The sequence below is a fragment of the Adiantum capillus-veneris genome, chromosome 30 (genome assembly GCF_014529385.1).
Source record: "Adiantum capillus-veneris isolate H3 chromosome 30, ASM1452938v2, whole genome shotgun sequence".
Classification (NCBI taxonomy): domain Eukaryota; kingdom Viridiplantae; phylum Streptophyta; class Polypodiopsida; order Polypodiales; family Pteridaceae; genus Adiantum; species Adiantum capillus-veneris.
In genome coordinates this window covers 44,644,010-44,668,796 of record NC_140960.1, presented here as the reverse complement: position 1 = coordinate 44,668,796, position 24,787 = coordinate 44,644,010, and the positions used below count along the sequence as shown (strand labels likewise).

Genomic DNA, 24,787 nt, shown 5'->3' with positions numbered 1-24,787 from the left:
ATCAGCCCCGGCGTCATCACGACACAGCAGATCAGCCTAGCGTTTTTGCATTTGCAGAACCCCGACGACAGAAGGACCAATTTCAGCCCTTGGCATTTTTGGATTTCAGCAGCAGATTAAGACCGGCATCATTCACCTAAAGTGTAGCAGATTCAGCCCGTAAAGACCATCAGTTTTCAGCCCTAAGAAACCTCATTTTTCAGCCATAAAAACGCAGCCAAAACAGTCATTTTCAGCCACCGAAACAGTCCCGAAATTCAGCGATTAGAAGATCTCAGATTTCAGCCATCGTCGTCGTCGTCGTCATCGTCATCGTCGTCACCGTCACCGTCACCGTCATCGTCATCGTCATCGTCATCGTCATCGTCATCGTCATCGTCATCGTCATCAACATAGACCAAGTTGCATAGTCCATTGCATACGCATTGTACACCTTTGTGCAATCAAAGAATAGACCACTCTCGCCGACGAGAGTGGGGCCTTCGGAGGAGGGTTTTACAAACTCTCGGGTGTCGTATCTCTTCTCTCTCCTTCTCTCAGTCTCATTCACTTGCACGCAATATCCACCCACTTTGTTCGTGATCAGAGCACTCTCCATAAGACGGAAAGCTCTCTCTTTCCCTAAGAACTAAAAGGAACCTTGAGCAATAAAGATCATTAATCTTGAGAAAAATACAACATTCATTCCGCTGCACCTAACATTGGTATCAGAGCTTTGGAAGTGTTCTTCATTACTCAAGGAAAGAACCACAAGAAATTTTCTTTTGCTTGTTGCGATCGCACGAACCCAAGTTTACTTGGGCGTGGCAATTCCTAATCGTGTTTTGTTGAAGAGTGACAGGAATCCCAAGAAAGAAGGGCTTGTCCAGCCTCCCCTTGTGTCTCTTTTCACTCATTGAGAGCGGACCGTGCACTTAGCGGCCGGCCAATCGACGTGAGGTGGGAAAAAGCAACCTTGGTGTGAGCGCAAGGCCGCCAAGGGGTGCGCCCGCAGAAAAGGGTAGAACTCGGGTGAAGAGAAGATCCTTCTCCAACGCGATTTGCAAGCGAAAGAAAACCTCAAGACCCGCAGGGACTCAAGTTCCTCGTGAACTTAAGAACCCAAGACTCCCAATAACCCAATTTCCTCGTGAACTTAAGAACCCAAGACCCCCAAGAACCCAAGTTCCTTGTGGACTTAAGAACCCAAGAACCCAAGAACCCACAAGAACCAACCATTGCAGAATGATCATCACTCGAAGCGGATTGGATACTTCGCTTGGAAGTGATGAGCATGAGAGAGGCGAAGAAGAATTTTCCCCACCAGGAGGTTTTTCCGACCCTTCCCCATCTACGACAAAGATTGCAGTAACTCCTATGGAGGAGTTGGACCAAGAAAGAGAAGCAGAAAGAAAAGCCTACGAAGAAGATATGGCAATCATCGAGCGTAAGTACCAAGAAAGAAGGGCAGCCATAGAAGCAGAATTTTATCGCGAGAACAAAGCACAAATGCAAGAGTTATTGCGACTCTTTTCTCAAGCTCAGGCACAGATGCACCAGAATCGGGAAAAGGAGACTCTCTCAATCTCTTCTTCTCCAAAGCATGATACACACGAATTGCATGATGAGAAGCATGATGAATTGAATGATAATGATTTGCATGATGATTTGAAGCACCATGATAAGCATGATGATTTGGATGCCAATGATTTGCATAATGATTTGGATGACAATGACAAGCATGATGATTTGCATGATCAAGATGTGATTTCTCACAAGCATGATGATTTGCATGATCAAGATGTGATTTCTCACAAGCATGATGAGTTGCATGAAGAAGATGTGATTGTTCACACAAGGATGATGTGTTAGTGGATGCTTTTTCTGGCGAAGCTAACCTCGTTGTAGATTCGATCAATCACGAAGAACCGATCTTGGCTTTCGAGTCGAGGTCCGAAGAACCTCCATAGGACGATTCGATCATTCAGGAAGAACCGATTTGGGCTCTCAAGCCTAGGTCCAAAGAACCCTCACAGGAAGTATTATGTGTTCGCATGATTGATACGCACGCATTGTTCGAGTGTTTCATTCGTGAAGGTTTCTTGTATTTTAGTCAACATCGTTATGTGATCCCTTTTCCTAGGCATGACATATTGTATGTTGAGCACGTTTCTCTCATGGATGAGCACGAATGTATGCGGATTTTTCGTGAAAAGTTGAAAAGTTTGTATGTAAGGAAGTCGCATTCCATGTCTCTTCCTTAGCATGACACAGTTTCCAAAAGAGCACATGATAGTATGAGCACCAAGCATGGGCATTTCCATTGTGATTTGCCACAATTGATTGATTTCGATCACACAGACAAGATTCGACCTCATTGTTTGCATGTGTTTGGTGAACGGGTTGTCACTCCGTCTCTATGTTCATCTACATTGCATACACAGTCTTTAGAGAAGACAAGATTTTTTTCCTTCACTTTACATGGAATGGGTATGTTCATGGTTTTGTGTTGGACATGGTTTCAAGAATTTTCAACCATGGAGATTCTTGAAGATGGAAGAAGCACGACTCTAGACGAAGTTGACACAAGAAAGGAGATTCAGAAGACTTTGTGTCGCTTTCGACGCGGCCCGAAGAAGCAAGCGTTGCAGACCTTTAGGAAGTTCAAGTACCGCACGACCCACACATCAAAGCGGGCCGGCGAAGAGTCCCTTCCAGGATTCTGGATGTTGTTGGCAATCTCCCTGGACGCCATACAGTTCGGTACCAGTACCTCACTTTGAAAAGGAGGGGATGTCACGTGACACATCCCAACCCTATGTGTCCGTGGACAAGCTACACCACAATAGGGTTCAGTCAATCCAGTTAGTTTAGATTAGCAGTGATCTGGCACTTTTGTGAGTCTATTCGTAGACCGTGCATGCCCAGTCACTTGGCATAGATGCATATCCTCCAATTGCACACAGCATGATCATCGGAATTCCTATCAGAATCCATTAGCATCAGTTAGGAGAATTTTCCAGTGCACTTAGCCTATTTTCCTATTTATTGGGATTTTCACTTTTTTTTTTTTTCCGAGAAAAAGATCCTTCTATTAGTTAATGAAAGCTGCCCATAGGGCTACATCCACCTATGCAGGAGAGGGCTACAACAAACATGATGGGGAGACTCTCCCAATGAAAAAACAGCATATATACAATAGGGCTAAATCAAGAGATGGGAGGAGGGAAAAGCCACACAGGTGGACAGTAGTGCCATCTGAGCATCCCCTGGACCATGGAGTAAAACGGCCCAGGGCGCCAGAGACGAAGGAAAGCCTCGCGACGCTCCCGCATGCGGTCGGAGCAGCCCTGTAGTCCCTCAAGCTGTCCTCTGAGAGTATGGATCAGCTCTAGCCAAAAGTCACGAACAGTCTCTGCTGGTGGTACAAGGCGAGCCTCAAAGATGCGGAAACAACGGGCCCGCCAGATGAACCGGAGAGCTAGGCCGCTGATGAGCTCCCAACACTCCGCTCTCTCACTGCTCCACTCCTGTGGAGTAAGGTCTGTAGCAAGCAGGAGTGCAGGTCGACCCCCCTGTATCACTATCATCCTGCTGGTGGAAGATAGCTCAAACTGAAGTGCCGGGCCCGTGAGGGTGGACCAAGCCGCCGCCCCCCAAGTGAACTGTCGAGCCGTGGAGAGGGCAGGCATCAGCCGAAGAACTCGTAGCCACACCTGCTAGGCCGAGGGACAGTCCCAAAGACAGTGTCGCTGACTCTCCACCAACTGGTCACAGGCTGTACATGCGGCCGAGAGACCACAATGTACAAGCCAGCTCCCTACTGCTGTGGCTCTGTGTGCAACCAACCACTGGAACAAGGTGACGCGCCTCGGCTGTCTGGAGTCCCACAGCCTCTGCCAAAAAGCTGCCAAGAACTCAACTGTGAGACCCTCCTCCTGCCAATGACGTGCTGCAGCGGGGCGGGCCTCTCTGTGTGCTGCAAGTATATAACGTCCAAGCCGAACAGTGTACTGAAAGAAAGGGACTCCTGGGCGGTCTGCAGAAGAGAATGGGTCCCTCCATAGCCACTCACCAGGATCCCACTGTACTCGTGCCAGTGGACAGCACTCCCAAGCCCATAGCCTCCAGTGTCCTGTCTCAAGAGCTGCTGGGTCAGGGTCTATGACGCAAGTCCTCCCACAGATGCCCACAACTCGGATCCTCTGGAAACAACACTCTGCTACCTACGGGGCCTCTACTGCAACTCTCTGTAATCGTCCCCCACCCTGAAGCTCGAAGAACAGGGCTGGGACAATCTCTGAGCAAGCCCTGACTGAAATGAGAACCTCCAGTCGTGTGAAGGCTCCCATCCACCGGGGTGCTACTGGCTCGAGAGGCGTGAGCCAATCAGCTGGAACTGACTCTGAGATGTCCTGACACATGCTCTGAACCCCTCTCATGCCCTGTAGTTGGACAACCTGCACCTCCTCTGACAGACCTGTGAACTCTAGCCAGTCACCTAGAAAGCGCGCTGGACCTGCTGCCATGGGACCCCAAGAAACATGAGGCCTACTCCCAACCAAGTGTCCTCTCTGAGTGCTAACCATGGGGTTCCAGACGAGGGGCTGCCGTAGGCGCTCCTCCGTGCACGTCGGCTGTCGCTGCTCCAGGCCACGCCACAATAGCTCCCAAGACCGAAGCAAACTCACAGCGAATCGGTCCTCCAGTCTCCGGCTCAAACCAACTCGGCGCAACTCTGTAAAGATCCATCTGGTCGAAGGTTGCCAAGGGCCTCCTGCCTGAGGCACCCTGGCACGAAGCCTCTGCAACAAGAACTCCTTCCAGGGCTCCTCGCCTGGAAGAAGTCCTCTGACGACGAACTTCCCAAGAAGGGCTCTGCTCTGTTGTGCTGGATCAATGATCCCAAGCCCTCCCTGAGAACAAGGAAGTGTGATGACCGACCAAGCCACCTTGGCTCGGGCAATCTGAGTGTCGCGACCAGACCAAAGGAAGTTCCTGATCAGCCTCTCTACCTGGCTGATACAAGAACTCGAGAAGATCCAGCAAGAAGTGATGTACCACATAGTCGCCAACAACACCTGGTTGGCAACTACTACTCTACCAGCCAGCGAAAGTCGTGCTGAGCTCCAATGTAACAGCTTTCTCCTGATGGACAGGAGAAGAGGAGCAATCTGCTGCTCGGGGGACAAGTCCAAACCAACCTGACAACCCAGGTACCGAACTGCAGTCCCTGGAGGAATCCACCTGAAACCCTCTCCTGGCATCCAATCTGGCACAGGAGCACTACCAACTGAGAAAGCCACTGTCTTTCTCCAGTTGATCAGTGCGCCCGATGCACAGCAGAAGGTCTCCAAAGCCTGCCCACATCTGTGTAAATTGGCCTCCTGGCCCTCTAAGTACAAGGCTGAGTCGTCGGCAAACTCAGCGTCCAGAAGCTCATCTCCCCGTATAGGGAGTGCTAAGCCCCTCAAACCAACCTGCTGTGACACCAAAAATCTGCTCATCGCCTCCGCATAGAACAGAAAGAGAAAGGGGGCAAGAGGACAACCCTGTCTGACCGATCGTGTGAGCATGAAGCGCTCACCTCTACCTCTTGCCAAAAGCACCTGACTGTGGTCCTGTCTATACAAAGCTGACACCCCTCTGATCCAAGCCTCTGAGAAGCCCATCCTACGTAGCGTGCCCTCTAGAAAGTCCCAGTCAACTCTGTCGTATGCCTTCTCAAAATCGAGAAGAAGAATCACAAGGTCCTCCCCACGGAGCCGTGCAAGGGCAGAAGCCTCCCAAAAAGTGAAGATGTTGTCAAGGATACTGCGTTCCTTGACAAAACCTGTCTGAGTCCCATGTATAAGGCTCTCCAAAAGTGGCTGAATCCTCAAACTCAGAGCCTTGGCAAGAATTTTGTAGGCTGAGTTGAGAATGGTGATGGGACGCCACTGTCGAATCTCATCCAAGGAGCCACCCTCCTTAGGAATGAGGTAAATCAGGCCCTCACTCATGCTATCCGGCACCACTCCTGTGTGCAGAATGTACTGAAAGGCACTACAAAGATCTGGGCCAAGCAGGTCCCAGTACTCCAAGAAGAAGCTGGGAGTCAGCCCATCCTCACCTGGACAGCTACCACGAGGGAGGGCCCTAAGAGCCGTGTGCAGCTCCTCAAGCTGAAGAGGTAACTCAAGCCTCTGCCGCATCTCCTCAGTCACAAGACAAGGCATCTGTGCCCAAACCTGCTCCCTGCATGCATCCTACCTCTCTGACTCTGGCTCAGCCGACAGAAGCTCACGGTAAAAGTCAGTAGCCACTGCACGCATATCCTCTGGCTCGCAAACAACTGACCCATCGGGTCTCCTCAACTGATTGACCTTGGCATGCGAGTGCCGAGGTCCCACTGTCTCAAAAAAAACACATGTCACTCTGTCACCCACCTGAGTCCACTGAGATGCATGCCGGTGGAAGGCAAACTCATGGCGCCTCTCCTCTGTGCAAGCAAGCTCCTGTCGAGCCTGCTGAAGCTGCTCCTCCAACCATGGACTGTCTGGATGCTGCTCCTGCATCCTCTGTAGTGAAGCAATGCCTCGTCTGAGACGCTGCTCCTCCTCTCTCGCTGCAGCCCGTCGAGCCAGAGACTCCTGGAGAAAGAAGTGGCTGAGCTGAGCTAGGCCTGAGGCCACTCTGTCTGCAGGTGGAGCCTGGCTGTCCATGCCCTCTGTCCATAGAGCCTCGACCCTCTCTCTGAGTGCTGAGTCCAACAAGACCCGCTCTGGGATGCGAAGCATCGTGCTCCAACTCCTCTGCCTGTCTGCCACTGTGAGGATCACTGGTGCATGGTCCGAGAAGGATGTCCTTGCCAGGATGCCCACTGATCCCCCCAAGTCACTGAAGTGGTCACTAGTGTAGAAGCGATCTATGCGCGATAGATTCACTCCTCCCACTCGGCGGTCCGATCTAGAGAAGGCAAGACTCTCTGGAGGCCTCACAAAGCCAGAATGCTGCCATGTATCCGAGACCCTCAACGTCATACAAAACCTCTCCCAAGTTGCTAACTCGACTCCATGCACAGTAGCATGGCTGCCTCCGATTCTGTCAGAAGGGTCCTCCAACATGTTGAAGTCCCCTCCTACACACCACTGGTCAACCTGTGGCAAAGACTCAACCAACTGTGACCAAAACTCTGCACGAGCACTCGCCACATTGGGCGCATAGATGTTCAGGAAACCCACAAGGCTACCCTGAACCTGCATAGTAATCCACTGAGCCCTGCCTGGTACAATAATCCCTCTGCCCACAATGGCCTGCTGTAATGAGTCCGCAATAGTCATACATACCCCACCCTGGATGCCTCCAGGTCCAAAAGCAGCTGACCAAAAGGTATCATAGCGTCCACGCAAAATCTGACCACATCGCCGAATGCGGCTCTCAGACAAATGGTGCTCCTGAAGCATAAGGAGATCAATCTCTCCTCCCACAAGGCATCGCTGAAGCTCCTGACGCAATCGGCCCCGCTGTCGCTGAAACTGGGGCCCACCGAGTCCCTGCACGTTCCACGAGACGATCCTCATGGGGAGCGAGAGAGAACAGATGCTGCCGCAGCAGCAAGACGAGCTATCTTCGAAGCAGGCTTGGATGGGGAGTAATCCGCATCCGAGCGTCCTCTAGATAGGCGAGACTGCAGTGAGTGCCTGGTCCAAGCCCAAGTAGAGCGAGCCGTGCGTAAAGCAACCTCCTCTGTCCAGGAGTCCTCATGGATGAATACATAGCAAGGCAAACACTGCGTATCAGCAAAAAAGTACACCACAATGTGTCTACATCCTGCTGAATCTGGGGGTGTCACCGCAAACTTGGCCAGTGGCCACAAAGTCTGCAGCAGATCTGTAACGCCAAGTTCTCCCATGTGGTGAGAGAACTCGAGAACCTGTGTATGCAACCATCCCACCACTGAGTCGAGGGACCACTTTGTCTCAGTCCTGCCACAGAGGGGGAAGGAGAAACCAACTGCTGAGTCCAAGGCCTCTGTCCCCCTAGCGGCGAGGAACAAAGCGTGGACTCTGAAGCAGGCTGCCTCGTGGTCTGCTGCGGAATCGCCAAGAAAACGAGTAAACCCGTAATCGAAGAAATCCCAGCGGCGTCGGAGGTCAAAGCTCGTCAAACCACGAGGGATAGCTGCAAGAGGAGATGTCTGAATCTGCAGTGGGGGCCGCAAGAAGGGCTGACCCTCTCTCGCTAGGCGACTCGTGGCGAAGGCGCTGCCAAGAGATCTCCTGGCCGCCGGCAAGGGTCCAGTCTCCAGAGCCGACTGTGGTACTGAAGCAGGAGGAGGGGGAGAAGGGGCTGGGGGGGGCGGGGGAGAGGAGAAGCGGGGTGGGGCGGCAGAGACATGGGGGGGGGCGAGGTGGGGAGAGAGCGGTAGCAGAGGGCGGGGGAGGGCATGAGGGGGAGGAGGGGAGATCGGAAGGCGGAGCGGCTAGCGAGGGTGAGGCGGAGGTGGAGGCTGGCGTAGGGGCCTCCTCCTGCTGAAGAGGACCAAAGCGGTTCCCCGTGGGAACCCACTGCTGCTGAGTAGGCACCTGGGGGCCACTCTGAGTGCCAAGCTGTCGCTGTGGCCCCTGGCGTCGACGGCCACGGGCCTGCTGCCACCCCTCCTCCGCTGGAGCCCCAGGCTCGGAGGGTGGCGCTGGATCTGTGCTCTACGTCGCTGGCTGTGGCTGCGGCCCAGCTTTGGCAGGCTGGGACTGAGGCTGCGGTGCGGGTCGTGGTCTCCTCCGTGGACAGGCCTTCGCTAGGTGGCCCATCTGTCTGCAAATGAAACACTGGTTCGGGAGACCCGAGTACTCCACACTCTGTCTAAACCAACCCCCACTCACCCGAGGCAGAAGGATGACCTTCGGGAGCGTGTGGGTATCTCTAACCAAAACTCGAACTGAAGGGATGCCAGCCGCCTTGGCAGCTACTGATGCTGCCGTACGAGGTGTCTCCAGGACAGTTCCGATGGCGGAGCCAATCCTGGAGAGAAGTGGAAGGTACTCCCTCCGTAAACCCGGAAAGCAGACTGATATGGGGATGTCCGCCTCCTCTACTAGCACATCCGAAGACGGGTCAAAACCATGTCGCCACTGTCGAAAGTGGGCGCGTGCTGCTCGGATGGCCAATGGACTCATAGCTATGACCTTGGAGGCCATCTCGGAACTCTCGAACTCAATCTGGTAGTACCCCCGTCCGAGAATCTGGATATCCAAGATCTTGCCCACCTCTGCGAGGAGGCGGGCCTGGAGAAGATCTCGCAGCTCTCCTCTGCTGGGACGAGTGCCGAGAACCTTGCAGATGACAGAAGTCGCCTGCAAGCGTTCTACCTCTGTGGCAAGGCTCGCTTGCTCTGCCGGCGTAAGAGCAAGTCGAATGGTGGGCTCAGCGGGGTCGGGCGAGGGGGCTTCAGGCGAGTCCCTCTGAGGTGGAGCTGGAGCCTCCATCTGTGTCTACTGCTGAGTCGAAGAAGCGGGTGATGAAAATCTGCCAACGAGTACGCCAAGCACTTGTCCGAAGAGGAAGCGTTGCCGAGCCAGGTGCAGAAGACCTTCGGGAGCAAAGAGGACGGGGGGGGTGGGGTGGGGATGGCAACGCGAGAGGAGGGCAGCGGGCAGCCTGTGGGGCAGCGCGAAAACAGGGGGGGGCAGCGGGCGAGCAACAGCGCGCGGGGGCAGCGGGTGGGGGGGGGGGGGAGAGGGCAGCGATGGCGCAGCAAGGGGGGGGCGAGCAGCAGTAGCGAGCTTTTCTGATCAGTCGTTTGGGATCTTCGGAAACTTGGAAATCGGGATTTTCACTTATTATTTTTAAGTGACTTTCCAACAAAAGTAGGTAGGGAAATTTTGCTAAGTTAATATATAAGCAAACCCAAGTTAGCACTTTCTGGCAGAAGAGGCAACAGGAGCACCTTGCTCAATAGGCAACTTCTCAACAAGACCAACCCCCGCGACTACTCTGGCATTTTCTCCACAAAAGACCTAGCGTTTTTTATCAGATCAGCCTTTGCGATTTGTGCACAGCAGATCAGCCTAGCGTTTTTGCATTTGCAGAACCCCGGCGACAGAAGGACCAATTTCAGCCCCTGGCGTTTTTGGATTTCAGCAGCAAATTAAGACCGGCATCATTCACCTAAAGTGTAGCAGATTCAGCCCGTAAAGACCATCAGTTTTCAGCCCTAAGAAACCTCATTTTTCAGCCATAAAAACGCAGCCAAAACAGTCATTTTCAGCCACCGAAACAGTCCCGAAATTCAGCGATTAGAAGATCTCAGATTTCAGCCATCGTCGTCGTCGTCGTCGTCATCGTCATCGTCATCGGCATAGACCAAGTTGCATAGTCCATTGCATACGCATTGTACACCTTTGTGCAATCAAAGAATAGACCACTCTCGCCGACGAGAGTGGGGCCTTCGGAGGAGGGTTTTACAAACTCTCGGGTGTCGTATCTCTTCTCTCTCCTTCTCTCAGTCTCATTCACTTGCACGCAATATCCACCCACTTTGTTCGTGATCAGAGCACTCTCCATAAGACGGAAAGCTCTCTCTTTCCCTAAGAACTAAAAGGAACCTTGAGCAATAAAGATCACTAATCTTGAGAAAAATACAACATTCATTCCGCTGCACCTAACATCTGCGAGGTTTGGGACTTGATCTGCGATGTCTAAGGGCTGAAAACTGAAAACGCTAATGCTTCTTGGTGTTCCGTCACAGTAAATCTGCAAAACGCTGGGGCTGATCTGCAAATCAAAAACACTAGGGCTGAAAATGGTTCTGCTGTCGCCGAATGTCATGCAAATGCAAAACGCTAGGCTTCTTGTTGAGTCTTCTGTCGCCAGGGATCTGCAAGAGCAAAAACACTAGCTGATCTGGTCCAAAAACGCTAGGTGGTTACTGTGGAGCAAAAACGCTAGGGCTTGGGGTTCTGCTGAGAAGTTGCCAGTTGAGCGAGTGCTCCAGCTGCCTCTTCTGCTAATTAGTGCTAGTCTAGGTTTGCTTAAATAATAAGTGAAAAATATCAAAAATAGGGAAAATAGGCCTATGCACTGTAAAAATGCTACTAATGGGATCTGACTGGAATCTGATGGTCATGTTGTGTGCAACCAGAGGATATGCATCTAATCTAAGTGTCTGGACATGCACGGTCTGCGAACAGACTCACAAAAGTGCCAGATCACTTCCTATTCTAGACTGACTTGACTAAACTGAACCCCGGTCATGCTGTAGCTTGTCCACGGACACATAGGGTTGGATGTGTCACGTGACATTTTCTCCGCTTCTTCCACCTTTTCTTATTCTCTCTGAAACTAGAGGATGACGAACTGTCGCAACTCTCTGAAGACAAAGAAAAATCTGAGTCATCCTCGAAACAAACATGCTATTTGGATCTGCTTGCCACCTCGAAAGTCGACTTCCGACCCAAATAACTGGGAAAATCGACTGATTTCCTCTTCTTCCGAGAGTGCTTCAAGCCTTTCATTATCATGTTCATCTTCTTTTCAAGAGCTCTGTCCAGCTCTTTCCGCAAGTACAATTTTCACTTTTCTGCACTCGTCTGTCCTTCCAGCTTTCTCCCCGACCTGCAGAATCCATTAGAATCAGTTAGGGGAATTTTCCAGTGCATTTAGCCTATTTTCCCCATTTTTGGTATTTTCACTTATTATTTTTAAGTGACTTTTCAACAAAAGTAAGTAGGGCAATTTTGCTAAGTTAATATATAAGCAAACCCAAGTTGGCACTTCCTGGCAGAAGAGGCAGCAGGAGCTCCCCGCTCAACAGGCAACTTCTCAGCAGAACCCGCAAAACCCCCCCAACCTTGGCGTTTCCTCTCCCAGCAGGTAGCGTTTTTGGTATCCAGCAGAACCTCTCATTCCATGGCGTTTTTCCACAGCATTGCATTGCCACAGATACCCAGCTTGCTAGCGTTTTCACTAACACTACCATCAGCCCCAAGATTTGCAGATTCCCCATCAACCCTAGCATTTTTGCTAGCGACAGAGCAACACCAGCATTTTTGGTTTTCAGCCCAATTTGCAGCAGATGTGCAGCGTTTTCAGCAGGCCTTAGAAGCAGACAATTCAACCCTGGTTGGATGCAGAAGATCCCCCATTTTCAGCCATAAAAATGCAGCCAAAACAGTCATTTTTAGCCACCCAAAACAGCCCAAAGATTAGCAGATTTTCAGCACATAGAAGACCACAGATTTCAGCCCTAAGGTCGTCGTCGTCGTCACCGCCGTCGTCATCGGCATAGCCCAGATTGCATCAATGACTCAGTCCATTGCATCGTCATTGTACCTCTTTGTGCAATCAATAAGTAGACCACTCTCGCCGACGAGAGTGGGGCCTTCGGAGGAGGGTTTTACGTCTCTGGTGTCGTATCTCTCTTCTCTCTCTATCTCTCAGTCTCATTCACTTACACGCACAGTGTCCATTCACTTTGTTGTGATCATAGCATTCTCTCATTAAGAACGGAAGGCTCTCCCTTCCATAAGAACAAAAGGAACCTTGAGCACAGTTCGGAGCACTCATCTTGAGCAAAGCGCAAACATTCATTCCGCTGCACCTAACAGCGTGAATCTCATCCATCGAGTGAGTCTTCAGATACTTCACATATTCTAAGTTTTGGGAGTACTTCATTAATCTTTTCACACACGTGTCAACCTGTAGTTGACGTTTATACTCCGCTCGAGCAAACTTCCCCGTCAAAAATTTGCCCAATTCTTCATTCTTTTCTTCACTTCTCACACGGGATTTCAACTTTTCTTCACCTTCCCGCTGAGAGGTGTTAATCTCTATCAAATTCTCCACGAGAACCCATATGTGCTCTTGGGTTCTTTATGGCTTATGCCCATTAAGACAGAGCGATGGAGACGGGAGCGCGCCCAATACGCGATGGACTAAGGGTGGGAGTGGCTAATACGTCTAGGGTCGAGACACGAAGATTCTTTCATAAACAAAATCTTGTTTGCTTTGTCAAATTCTCCTCAAGAACCTGCGTGTGCCCCAGAAGGGATCGGATCTAGAAGAAGAATCTTTGTGAGCTCCGATACCACTCTTACAGGCTTGGACACTCCAAGCGAGAAATCAATAGCAATATACACAAATAGAAACTTCAAAATCATTGAACTTGAGAGAGAGAGAGAGAGAGTCGACACGGCACGGTAAAATTCCGTGCCTAGAAGCACTAACCCCAATGACTGGCACCTCTTTCGATATTTCTTCATTATTGCTCACAGCAAAGTGCAACGCCCGAGGGTCCTCTGCTCTCAAACTCTGCGTCCAGATGCTCTGCAGAGGCCCAAGGGCTCTTTTATTCTTACAAGGGATCCCCAAAAGCATCAGATCAAAAGCACTGCAAACCCAAAAGCATCTGCACCCAAAAGCTCCTCAAGTAAAACTGCCAAAATCAGTAAGTGCAATTCAAAAATCCGTACAACCTACCACGTCATCACAACATCGCAAAATATGGGCGTCCGTACAGTCTGCCACGTCAGCATGTCAGTGCGTTTTACAAAAAAAAGTCCCAAGGGTCAAGCTCTAATTATTTTTGGGTTAGTTATTTTTGGGTTAGGCCACTCGGCAAGTGCTCCATGAGTACTTTTAAGTCCTTAGGGATAGGATTTTTAATCGTAGCCCCTTTCTCGGCCTTTGGCCATTCTTCTTCAGTTCTGTAAGTTTCTTTTGTCCACTCGGCCATTTCTTTTCCAATTGGGCATGCCACATCATCACTTTGTGAAAGCTATACCATTGGACTGCATCACCTTTACAAGAATATTGTTTGTCTAAACAAGTTGCTACTATGCAAGAGCTTATGGACCATGTTGCAATCGGTTACAAGCTTATGAAAGGAAGATTGGAATTTGAAAATCAACCGATGAATACTCCGAATCTTTGACCACAACGCAAGCTCGCTCAACCAGCAAGACCTTGTTTAACACCTCGGCAACGAGAAAATCTCCTACAAGAAGGCGGATGCTTTGAATGTTTCCAGACGGGACACAACTCATATGCATGTCAAAGGGGACAAGCCTCCAGAGCAACCTCCTACTAAGAAAGCTAAAATTGGAATGGGACTTGTTCCCGACATTTGTGGCGTTGCTCTTTAAGGTTCCAACGAATTGTGCGAAGCTTATGGGAAGATTAATGGCTTCAAGGCACTTATCTTCTTCGACCCAGGAGCCACCAACAATTTTATCCATCCAGAATTTCTGAAACATATCGACTTTGAGTATGACCAATTTGTTGGAGAACTTGACACCGAGCTAGCCACAAAGCAAGCTCAAAAAGTTGTACCACCCATTGGTGCTCTTTCGATCGCCATCCAAGAGTGAGACAAGCAAAGGTGCTCTGATACCACTATAATCGCTTCCTTCCCATCACTGACTGAAAGTGATTACAGTGATGAGTTGCATGTCTAGTCTTAGACGAAAGAACCTTAACCCTAAAACCGGTCACAAATTCTAGTGGACAATTTAAAATCACATGCTCAAGAGGTCCTATTCAAGTGAGAACTAGGTTACCACCCTTTGGTAGTCTTGTAGGCTAGTTTTAGGCTGGTATAAGGTGCCCGACAATTGGCATCTACCACTTTTGATTGGTCAAAAGTGACCACTTCCATAGCTACGCACACCCCCTAAAGTTTGCAATGTTCTCGCTGATATTGAGTGACGGCCAGCCCACAAGCACAAAAGGGTCTCATCACTAACAAGCAAAGCCTAATAAATCAGCAATGCAAGCTTCACAGCATCTAGCATCTCTTCTCAATTGAGTAACTTAGCCTATCTTTTGGCTTTTTTGGTTTTTGGAATCTCTACCTGACAGCCTAATTCTCAACTTCCAAGCTCTTGCCGCTTGCTATTACCCCTACCTTCAACCTTGCCTCCTCTATATGCATGTGGGCCCAACACGTTGGTGGGTGGAAATGACACCTAATGCCAACTCATGCCAGTTTTGGTCATGCCAACTGTCACTTATTTCATTTCACATATGTAAATACTTGCAACCTTCCCATGCTTTCATCCAAACATGTAAGTAAGATCATATTATATTATCGATGTGATTACACACACCAACATGTACAAACAGGTACATATTTGTGTGGTCAAGCAAACGACGAGAGGACCTCTCCATGTGTATACATGCATGTGTCAGCAGAGGAGGTTTGTTTAAATATGTGCGCAAACAGCATGCATATTTTGAGCATCTTGCACAAGGTTACTCAAAAGACTAAGGTCGCACAAAAATCAAACCTGGCAAGCTCTCTCTCTCTCTCTCTCTCTCTCTCTCTCTCTCTCAAGCAGACAAGAGGAAATGGTACCGTCTTTTGGTAGAGGCGATTTCTGCAAGCGGAAGTCAAATTCAGGGCACATTTGTTGGAGGAAGTGGGAAATGCAATGGAGGGCAGAGCTGCCTGGTTGGAAACCATGTCTCGCAATAACGTTGTTAAAACTTGAAGGAGCAGACGGCAAATCGCCCAACACGCTGTCTCCTCCTGAAAGGAACTGGGACTGGAGGACGGACGCTCGCTCATTCATCACAAACGCTCCTTTTTAACAGACTCATTTGCGCCAACTTCGCCTTCATGATTGTGGGGTTACGTCTGTGTGTAAGAGATTCTAGATAGAGAGGAGAGCGCGTAAAAAGAAGGCGTCTCGAGACATTTGAGAAGAGAGAGAGAGAGAGAGAGAGAGAGAGAGAGAGAGAAAACAAGTGATAAAATCACAAGGCCTGCCAAAAACAAGACATAATTAAGAACAACACTAATTTAGGAATAAAAGAACACCTTGATTATGTTGTGTGTAAAGAGACTTAACTTAGATATTGCCTTGGGTAATATTTAGCATCTTGACTTCATCCTCTACAATCAAAATCATTAGTTTCCTCACTAAGTTGGAAGCCACAAGAGACTACGAGACGAGTTTAGATCAAATGCCAACTCCCCATGAGACTAAACAATTGATAGATGGTTAGAGAGGAGGTTCCATGTAAGAACCAAAAATGGATGTGCTAGAAGATCCCCAATTGCCCACAGGGTATCATGGACTAAAAACGCTTTTGGGAGAATTCAATCTTATAGAAAAGAAGCTTCATAGTGCAAGCATGAGCTTCAATTACTATCAAAGCTCCACAACGAGAAAATAGATATGCTCCATTTTTGGCTCTCAAGGTTTTTCCTAATGAGAATTTGCACTTAAACATTGAGTTATTAGATGGATTGTAAAACACATGAATCACGTAGACTATTTGCAATGAGTTGAGCACCATGACAAAAAAAGAGCATTGTAGCAACATCGTTGTTGTTTAGTGTTGGGTCTCTATTATTGTTACTGGAGTTTGATTGGTTAAACTGTAGGCCGGGATAATTGTTATTGAAGAGTTATTAGTGTTTGAAACCTCAGTTGCTGTTACTGTTACTTGAGATTGATTTGTTAAAGTTATTAAAGAGTTATTGGTGTTTGAAACCTCAGTTACTAAAGATAGCATTGTAGAGTCTATATCCCGTATCTCCGAAATACCCAATAGATCACGACGTCCCTGTATCTCTTCAATTGAATCCTCGCTTAATTTCATTATAGAGTGTAATTCCTTTGGAAGAATAGAATCTACCAAAAATGCAATAAGTATTCATAATCAATTAGCTTCAAATATAGCTTAAAAATCTCTACATGCATTCAATATAACCAAACGGAGGAAGCTAGGCAGAGGAGATGATCTCCCTCTTCCTCTACCAGCCAGCCATGCAATTTGCAAGAGCTAATCATCCCTAAGTCCAATGCATTAAGCTTGTTCTTCTGCAAGACGACAACCAATAACACCCACAACTCTCCACCAAATTGGGCTTGCTCAAGAAGAAACACCTTGGATCTTGCTCGGCCACCACCCCTACAGAAGTCACATGCTATAAAAGTTGTACTTGATGCAATAGAACGATCCATTGGCATGTGTGGGTTCTCTTGATTATCAATTGCATGAGAGATGGTGTAAGGGTGTTGTCATGCATCACTGCTACATGCAAGAATCTAGACTTCAATAGCCATCACCAATAGAACCATCACCAATAGAATGGAATACCGGCAGACACACACACAACCAAGCAGATGTCAATACCTTCATAGTTTTTCTACTTTTGTCATTAAGTTGGCCTCAATTTGCAAACTGCATGAGAGTAAAAGACAATTGAGAGAGGGAGGTGAGCCATTTGTATTAGGGTTGGAGTTATTTGGCAATTTGGTTTCGAGATCTTTATTCCCGGACCACCAAAAAACCCCAAGGTGTTATTACCATCAAATGTCGCAAGGCGCGTGATGAGAGAGAGAGAGAGAGAGAGAGAGATGAGTCGGCAATACCAGTGCGTCCCCCGCCTTCTGCATCAGTCTCCCAGTCCACCAAAAAACCCCAAGGTGTTATTACCATCAAATGTCGCAAGGTGCGCGATGAGAGAGAGAGAGAGAGAGAGAGCTGAGTCGGCAATACCAATGCGTCCCACGCCTTCTGCATCAGTCTCCCAGTCCACCCTATCCTTCATCAAGAGCGTCTGCATCACTTCGCTCGTCTGCCCGATATTCTCTCGGACAGCATCATCCATCGCAAGTTTAAAGCAGGGAAAACACTCTCGGCTTGCGGGCTCGGTAACCACAGGTGGCACGCACAATACGGGCGAGAGGCATGAGAGACGCGATGAGAGAGAGAGAGAGCATCCTCTCACATACACATAGAAAGAGAGAGAGCAGTCTCAGACTCCCACTCTCTGTTGCCTGTTATGGCCCCCACCATGCGCATATAGACCCTGCCATGCCCCCACATTATCACAGAGAGAGAGAGAGAGAGAGAGAGAGAGAGAGAGAGAGAGAGAGAGAGATTTCGCAACAATTGAACAGACATAGAGAGAGAGAGAGAGAGAAGTCAGGCTTAAGTGTGAAATGAAGAGAGAGAGAGAGGGTACTATCGAGCAGACATCAACACGGAGAACATGGCCAGTCTGTCGTTCTTCAACTCCTTCACCTTCAACTCGACGAAAGCCTCTGGGTTGTCAGCCAGGCCGAGGGGGTTGAAGGAGCCACCGGGGTATATAGGGTCCTCAACCTCACCAAGGGGTCCACCTGCGACACGGTACCCCTCAACGCCCAGGATGACCTGACAGGCCCAGATGGCCAAAATGCTTTGCGCGCGGACAAGGCTTGGGTTGCCAAGATAGTCAAGGCTGCCATCTGCGAAGATCTGAGAGCCAACCTTGAACCACACAGCCTCGCCAAACTTGACACCGTTCTTTGCCAACAACTCGGGCATCACACAGCCCAAGGCTCCCAACATTGCCCATCTGGAGTGGATCACCTCCAGCTCCCTGTTCTCGGCGAAGGTCTCAGGGTCTGCGGACAGACCAGCTATGTCCCACCCATAGTCACCAGGGAACTCACCAGTGAGGTAGGATGGGGGAGAACCAGAGAATGGGCCCAGGTAGAGAAGGCGGTCGGCATCATACCGGATATTGCCAGATGAGGACTTCTTGGGGGCCATCATCTGAACACGGGCCTCACTTGTTCCCACCTTGCGAGAGAGCTCATTGACAGGCTTCAATTGCTGCCCGCTGAAGACAGAGGAGGAGAGGAAGGCAACAACAGAGGAGAGGAAGGTAGTTGTTGCTGCCATGACTACGGCTTCCTTCCTTCTACCCTTTTTTCTTGAATGCGCACTACCTCTACAAGCCATCATTAAAATTTTCATTTTTAAAATTCAACCAACACCTCTACAAGCCATCATTAATATTTTCAATTTTAAAATTCAACCAACGCCAACCAGACGACACTCATTTCAAAGATTGACACTAAAAACTAAACCACGTTCCAACTCTTTTTCATTAGCAATAAAAATCAAGACATGTATATCATTAGTTTTAGACACTCTTAGTTTAAATGAGTGCCCACTATCTTGCTTCAACCAATCAATATTTTATGTCTATCAAAAAATGCTTGAAAATAAACAAAATAAATTAAAAATATTTTAGTCAACAAAAAGACAATGCATCGCTATAGCCTTTGCCCTTTGGGTAGGTCAAAAAAAATTGTTAACGTCGTCGGAAGTCATAGATGTCTCTAACTAGGTTTGAACTCAAGACGCGGTCTAGAGAGAGAGAGAGAGAGAGAGAGAGAGGAGGGGGGGGAGAGGCAAAGAATTGTAGAGAGTTAGAGTGGCAAGAAGAGTTAGAGAGAAAGAGAGCAAACAAGTATAAATGAAAGTCCCGAAAAGAGCATGGACACTCTCTCTCTCTCTCTCTCTCTCTCTCTCTCACACACACACACACACACACAAAGGCTCTCTTCTTTTCGATAAAAAGTTCTTGTTTCTGTTTCATAATATCATCTAGTTCATTAGCACAATCGGCAAACTTCTTGGAAAACTTCAATGTCACTTTGAAACGAGCTAGCATATGTGGTCTCGTATGAGGCATGGAGATTTATTGGAAAAGGCTCTCTTACAAAAAAACAACACAAAAAGGTCAACATAGGTGGAGAAAGTTTTCTTCTACTTGACACCTAAGAAAGTGCTATTGGGCATTTTCATAGATTACCCAACAATCTATAAGTGCCATTGGGAAGATTACCCAACAATCTATAAGTAGGGTCCATTACATGGATGTGGACGCAAAAACCACACACTTTATGAAAGAGCTTTACACATAGGACAACCCAAAAAAAGTAAGCAACACCAACCTTGCCTTTTCTAGAGTTATTATTGTTTCCCTTTTGTCATAGATGAGAATGTAACAGTGGATGACAAAGACACTAAGGACCACTTTAAAGACTATTGTTGCATCATTGGTTTGAAGGTGGCCTTATTCTTGGAAGAAAGATGTGATTTTGTTATGGAATAACGATTTGGAGGGCATTCACTAGTTTATTTCTTGTGCGTCCCTATTCACATGGTGGCAATCTTTTTCTTGTGTACATATTGACACAAAAAACTTGAGAAATAATGAGAGGTCATTCCCTCTTCTTTTTCTCGTGTACGCCTATTCACATACTGGCAAAAAACTTAAGTAGAGATTGAGAGGTCATTCCAATGCAACTTTATTCACATAGAGTATATCTTTTACTTTGAAAGACAAAGAAAAGTTCTAACAACTTTGCAAGATATATACAATTATCCATTCAACTTCTTCGTTAAAACATGGAAGCATATCACGTTTTCTTTAAGAAAAAGAATTAATGTGAAGAAATATGATAAAGAGGACCAGGTTGACTAGGAATAGCAAAGAGCATGTAATAATTGTCATGTTCTTCAAGCCGATATGCACCATCACTCTTCACTCATCCCAAGGTAAACTTTTTGAAGGCAAAACTACAGGTTGGAAGGATTGTGAAATAGCTCTTCCAATTCATGACTGCCACTTAAATTGCCTCCCTCTCTCTCTCTCTCTCTCTCTCTCTCTCTCTCCCTCCTTCCCTCCTTTTTATTTGTGTGTTTATGTGTGTGTGTGTGTGTGTGTGTGTGTGTGGTTCTATTTTAGGTATAATACTTATCCACAAAAGAATATCATGTTCAAAAGACAACCAGATTTAGACAACACGAAGGTATTTGCACCACATAAACTTTTCTTCATTCAAATAATTTATGTACAATATGGTCAAAATGAAGCATCATTCTAGTTATCCTACAAATGAAGGCAAACAATGAAACTATAGATGAAATCGGTCTTCATCTTAAGGTGTAAGCCTAATCCTTTAAAAGCAAAGATAGAATTCTCACCTGCATCCATATAAACAAAACAATAGATTCGTTAGCTTTGGATATGTTTTACAAGTATTAAAGAGCTTATTAGTTGTGATCCATGTTGTACTTAAAAAATATTAGAATAACTACTTTCTAAGAGTTTTAAAGTAAAAGAAGTTTTTTCCTCAAAAAGAGTTTTGAAAATTGAATTAAAAAGTTTGAGTGTTATGGAATTCCAGTGCAAGGCCATCACCCCTAGAAATGATTGAAAGCTCTAACTAAATAAATATATGTTTTTTCAAAGTTTTCATTGTTTCAAAATGTTCCAAACACATGCAAACCCATCACGAGGGTAATCTTTGTATCATAGTCATTATAGAAAATTTAAATAAGTCCTAAGTGATTCCTTTTCAACAAACCAACAGTTAAATTTCTAGGCCATTGCTGCACTCTCAAAATAGTATCCAAGTGATCATGAGAAACCTCAAAGTAGCCTTTTGCTTTTTCAAAGATTTCAAATTTGTCTAGCCAATCTACAAGCCATCCAACATTCATTTGTAAAGTTCCTTATTGACTTGAGCAAGCATGTCAGCTCGGAACAAAATCCCTTAGTGTAAGAATCTTGCAGAGTTATAGAAAGATCTATACTATTTTTGAGTATGCCATCCGAGACTTCCAACAAGAATTGACCATGGTAAGTATAGCAACAGTTTCAACACAAAATGTTAGTAGTAAATTTGATGCTAGGAGTCGTCAAAACCAAAATAGAAGCAGTAAATGAAATAGAGGTACAGTCTTGCCAAAATGAAAAAGATAACTAATATATGCATGTTAATCCAAGAGGTAAAGTTCCTAAGTCACAAACCTTCTATTTAAGCAAACTTCCCACGCAAAGGTGATAAGTTAAGTAAATCCAAATGTATAGACAATGAACTCTCCCCAACCACAAAAGGTCTCAACAAGATGGAATTGCAACAAAAATTATTCAAGCCCTATTCAAATAACAGGTAGTCATTGTGGGCTTGCCTAATCAAGAAGAGGGAGCTCAGAGCTAGTCAACTGGTGAGAAGTCCATACCAATTCTAGACAAACATTATCCAATTGAGGTCAAAGTGTTAGTTTAGGAAATAAGTGTAGCTTTGAATTAAAATGCACATGTACATAGCTATAAAAAAAAGGAGGGAATCCAAGAAGCTGCTACAAACCAAAGTATTATCCCCATATTAGAGAAAGAGTTATCCATGTAGTCCACGAACTATGGTGTATCAATATCTCAAGGTCCAAAAAATAGTGATGGGTCTTAAGGAACAAGATCCCATGCTTGGAAACTAGGTACACTAGTAAACATTCATCAAAAATTATGGATTATAGCCAAGTAGCATCTAGACAAGAGAGGTTTGAAAAACAACTAGAATATAGCTAGTAGTAAGAGCATATCAAGATCAAAAGATCAAAGCTCAATAGATGAGTAAACAAAAAGAAATGTAAATCATGCCATCTTGAAGTCTCAAAGTAGGTTCTTGACTTCACACATGCAACACCAATACTAGGTTGAATTTTCAAGAAATTGGAAGGTAGATTCAAGTTGAAGCATCCTAGGGTAAGCTTTAAGGTAGATAAGGCCAATTACTTTATCCAGATAAATGCAATCAGGTTAAATAGTAAAGACAAAAGATATCTTGTGTCAAGAGCGACAAAGGGTCATGGCATCTTTAAAATATCTTAAAGCCAAGTATCCTCTTGTGGTCAAAGATCCTTCTAGCATGGCCAAAGAGCCCATAATAGGCTATGTTAAAAAGCATTACCAATATCCATCTGTCAAAATTTAGATACAATGGCAAGACTAGACAAGTCTAACAGAACATAATTCACCAAGTAAAGCATTGCCAATGTAAGAAACAAATTTCAGCGTGTAGACCAGTACCCTACTAGTCAGCCAAAAAAGGTCAAAAAACCTTAGCCTAGTTGTGGTGTTCTAGGCTGTGAACTAATACTTAAAATAATCCAAGTACTACATATTTTTAGAGAGTACTAGTATCAGCAACAAATCAAGTACTACAAATGGTGAGACAAAACCAATGTCAAGAATAAATCCAAGTATAAATAATCAAGCGAGCCATCTACTAGTGATAACCATAGCTACCAAATTAAGGTCAAGCCGACGAGTCCAATAAAGCCATGCTACAATATCTTTTCTCAAGGAGCCATCAATTTCATGAGGTGCTTTCTCAAATAACAAAGTAATTTAACTAGTAAATTAGTGATCAAAATTAGTGGACTCGAAATGCCATTGTTAAAAAAGCATTGTAGCTATATAATGAGAATTGGCTAGATCAGTTCCAATCTAGTACAAGCAAAGTAAATATGAAGGGGTCTTTTATCTTCAGTGCGCTGAAGATACTAGGTCAAGATTTTGGCTTGTATTTTCACTCTGGAGCCCACCCATGTGTTCACTTACTTGGGATGAGCCAAGTTTGGTGTGATTTGGAAGCCCGGTGTGGCCAGTGCACATATTGTTTCTCTCGAAAACTCCCAGATTGCTTTGTGTTGCCATGCCCCCTACGACCTTGTTGGTGGACAAAATGGTAATCAAAATGCTTCTTGATACAATTAGAACTTACTCCTCATGGTTGGAGTGAGTAAGAGTCGACAAATCGTACATAGATGCTCGCAAAAGTGCGCCAAAAACCACTAGCTAGAGCTTTCTCACAAAGCACTAGAATGCAAATGAGGGTAGAAATGGTCTAATGACTGTACATACCTGGACTTTTCAGACACCCCCCCTCTACCTAAACATTGAGTTAGGTAGCCCTCACAATCTATCCTCGGACTGAAAATTTCTTAAAACTGACACCTAGAGACCTTACTGTCAAAAGTTGTCTAGAGTGGTTAGTGCGTTGAGGTGGCCACCAAGCAATTTAATCGCTCCAGAATTTTTTGGATGTTCCATTAAACTTCAAAATTTGGCATTTCAAGTCGGATTCCAATTTTGGCATTCTTGCTTATTTATTTATTTATTTATTTATTTTGGACTTTTATTAACAAAATTGAATGAAAGTATCCAAAATTATGTTTAAAAAATCCATTTTGAACCCAAAAATACAAAAACACGCCTAGTTTTAGTGCTTGGCCATATTTTTTGTGGATTTCTCCATTTTGAATACTTTCTAGGCCAAAAACATACAAAAAGAGCAAAAATTACAATATTTTGGCCTTTTTGGTGATATTTACACTATTTACACACACACCTAGGGATTGTCATAGAACATGTTCCCCATTACGCTTATTTATAAGGGCATTTTAATCTTAAGTTGCAAAAATAGACACGTTAACATTCAAGCATTTCAAAACATTGCCCTTTTTCTAACAACTTGTTGTCGATATCTGAGTCCACATTAAGGATGTCTCCCCCCTGCTTGCATGAGTCCTCCAGGTAGCAGAGTGTAGCCTGGTTTGTGCAATGCATGGGCGACAAAGTTGTATCTATGCATAATTGCGGTTGGCTCTACCATGCTATTGAATTCCATGAAGAAATTATCGACATCATCAAGAGAAAGAAGCACTTGGAGAGCCTATTTTCCCACAAGCTGAAGGCGGTACTGTGAAGACACAAGGAGTACAAGTGCATGCTAAAGAAGGTGATGGAGCTATGGTGGGATGCTACTAGTCTTCTTAGAATGTAAGGCAAGTGAAATTTGCTGATGATGGGGAAGAATCTCAAAGTATTCCTAGGAGTCAATATTCTAGAAGCCATTGGGTATGGGCTACTACAAAGACATTGATCAAGGTAGGGGATCTTGAAGAACCATTCGTTGCCTTAATTGGCCATGGTTCTGAAATAAATATAATTTAAAAAAGTCTTTACAACAATTATAATGGCCAATGGACACGGAACATGGTTGGATGATCAAAGTGGCAAACAATTCATCAGGTGAATTGTATGCAGCATGTCCAAGTGTAAATGTGACAATAGATGATGTAAAGGTTGAACAAAACTTCTTCATACAGGACACATCTTCATATCATCTTATCCTTGGAAAACTCTACATTGTGGGAGTTCAAATGAAAACAAAGGTAATGGACG

General features: G+C 46.2%; 1 protein-coding gene and 1 pseudogene across 1 annotated transcript in view; both read right to left on the bottom strand.

The window, feature by feature from the left end:
• LOC147417877 (ribose-phosphate pyrophosphokinase 1-like) overlaps window positions 1-15,643 on the bottom strand; it is a 51,633-nt gene extending 35,990 nt beyond the window's left edge. Inside the window, exon 1 of the mRNA XM_086506708.1 lies at window positions 15,314-15,643. Within this exon, the coding sequence (XP_086362834.1) occupies window positions 15,314-15,526 (213 nt within the window). The 5' untranslated portion in view covers window positions 15,527-15,643. The remainder of the gene's footprint in view (window positions 1-15,313) is intronic.
• Window positions 15,644-17,999: 2,356 nt separating this feature from the next.
• On the bottom strand, window positions 18,000-18,642 carry LOC147417876 (chlorophyll a-b binding protein type 1 member F3, chloroplastic pseudogene; annotated as a pseudogene).
• Window positions 18,643-24,787: the final 6,145 nt, after the last annotated feature.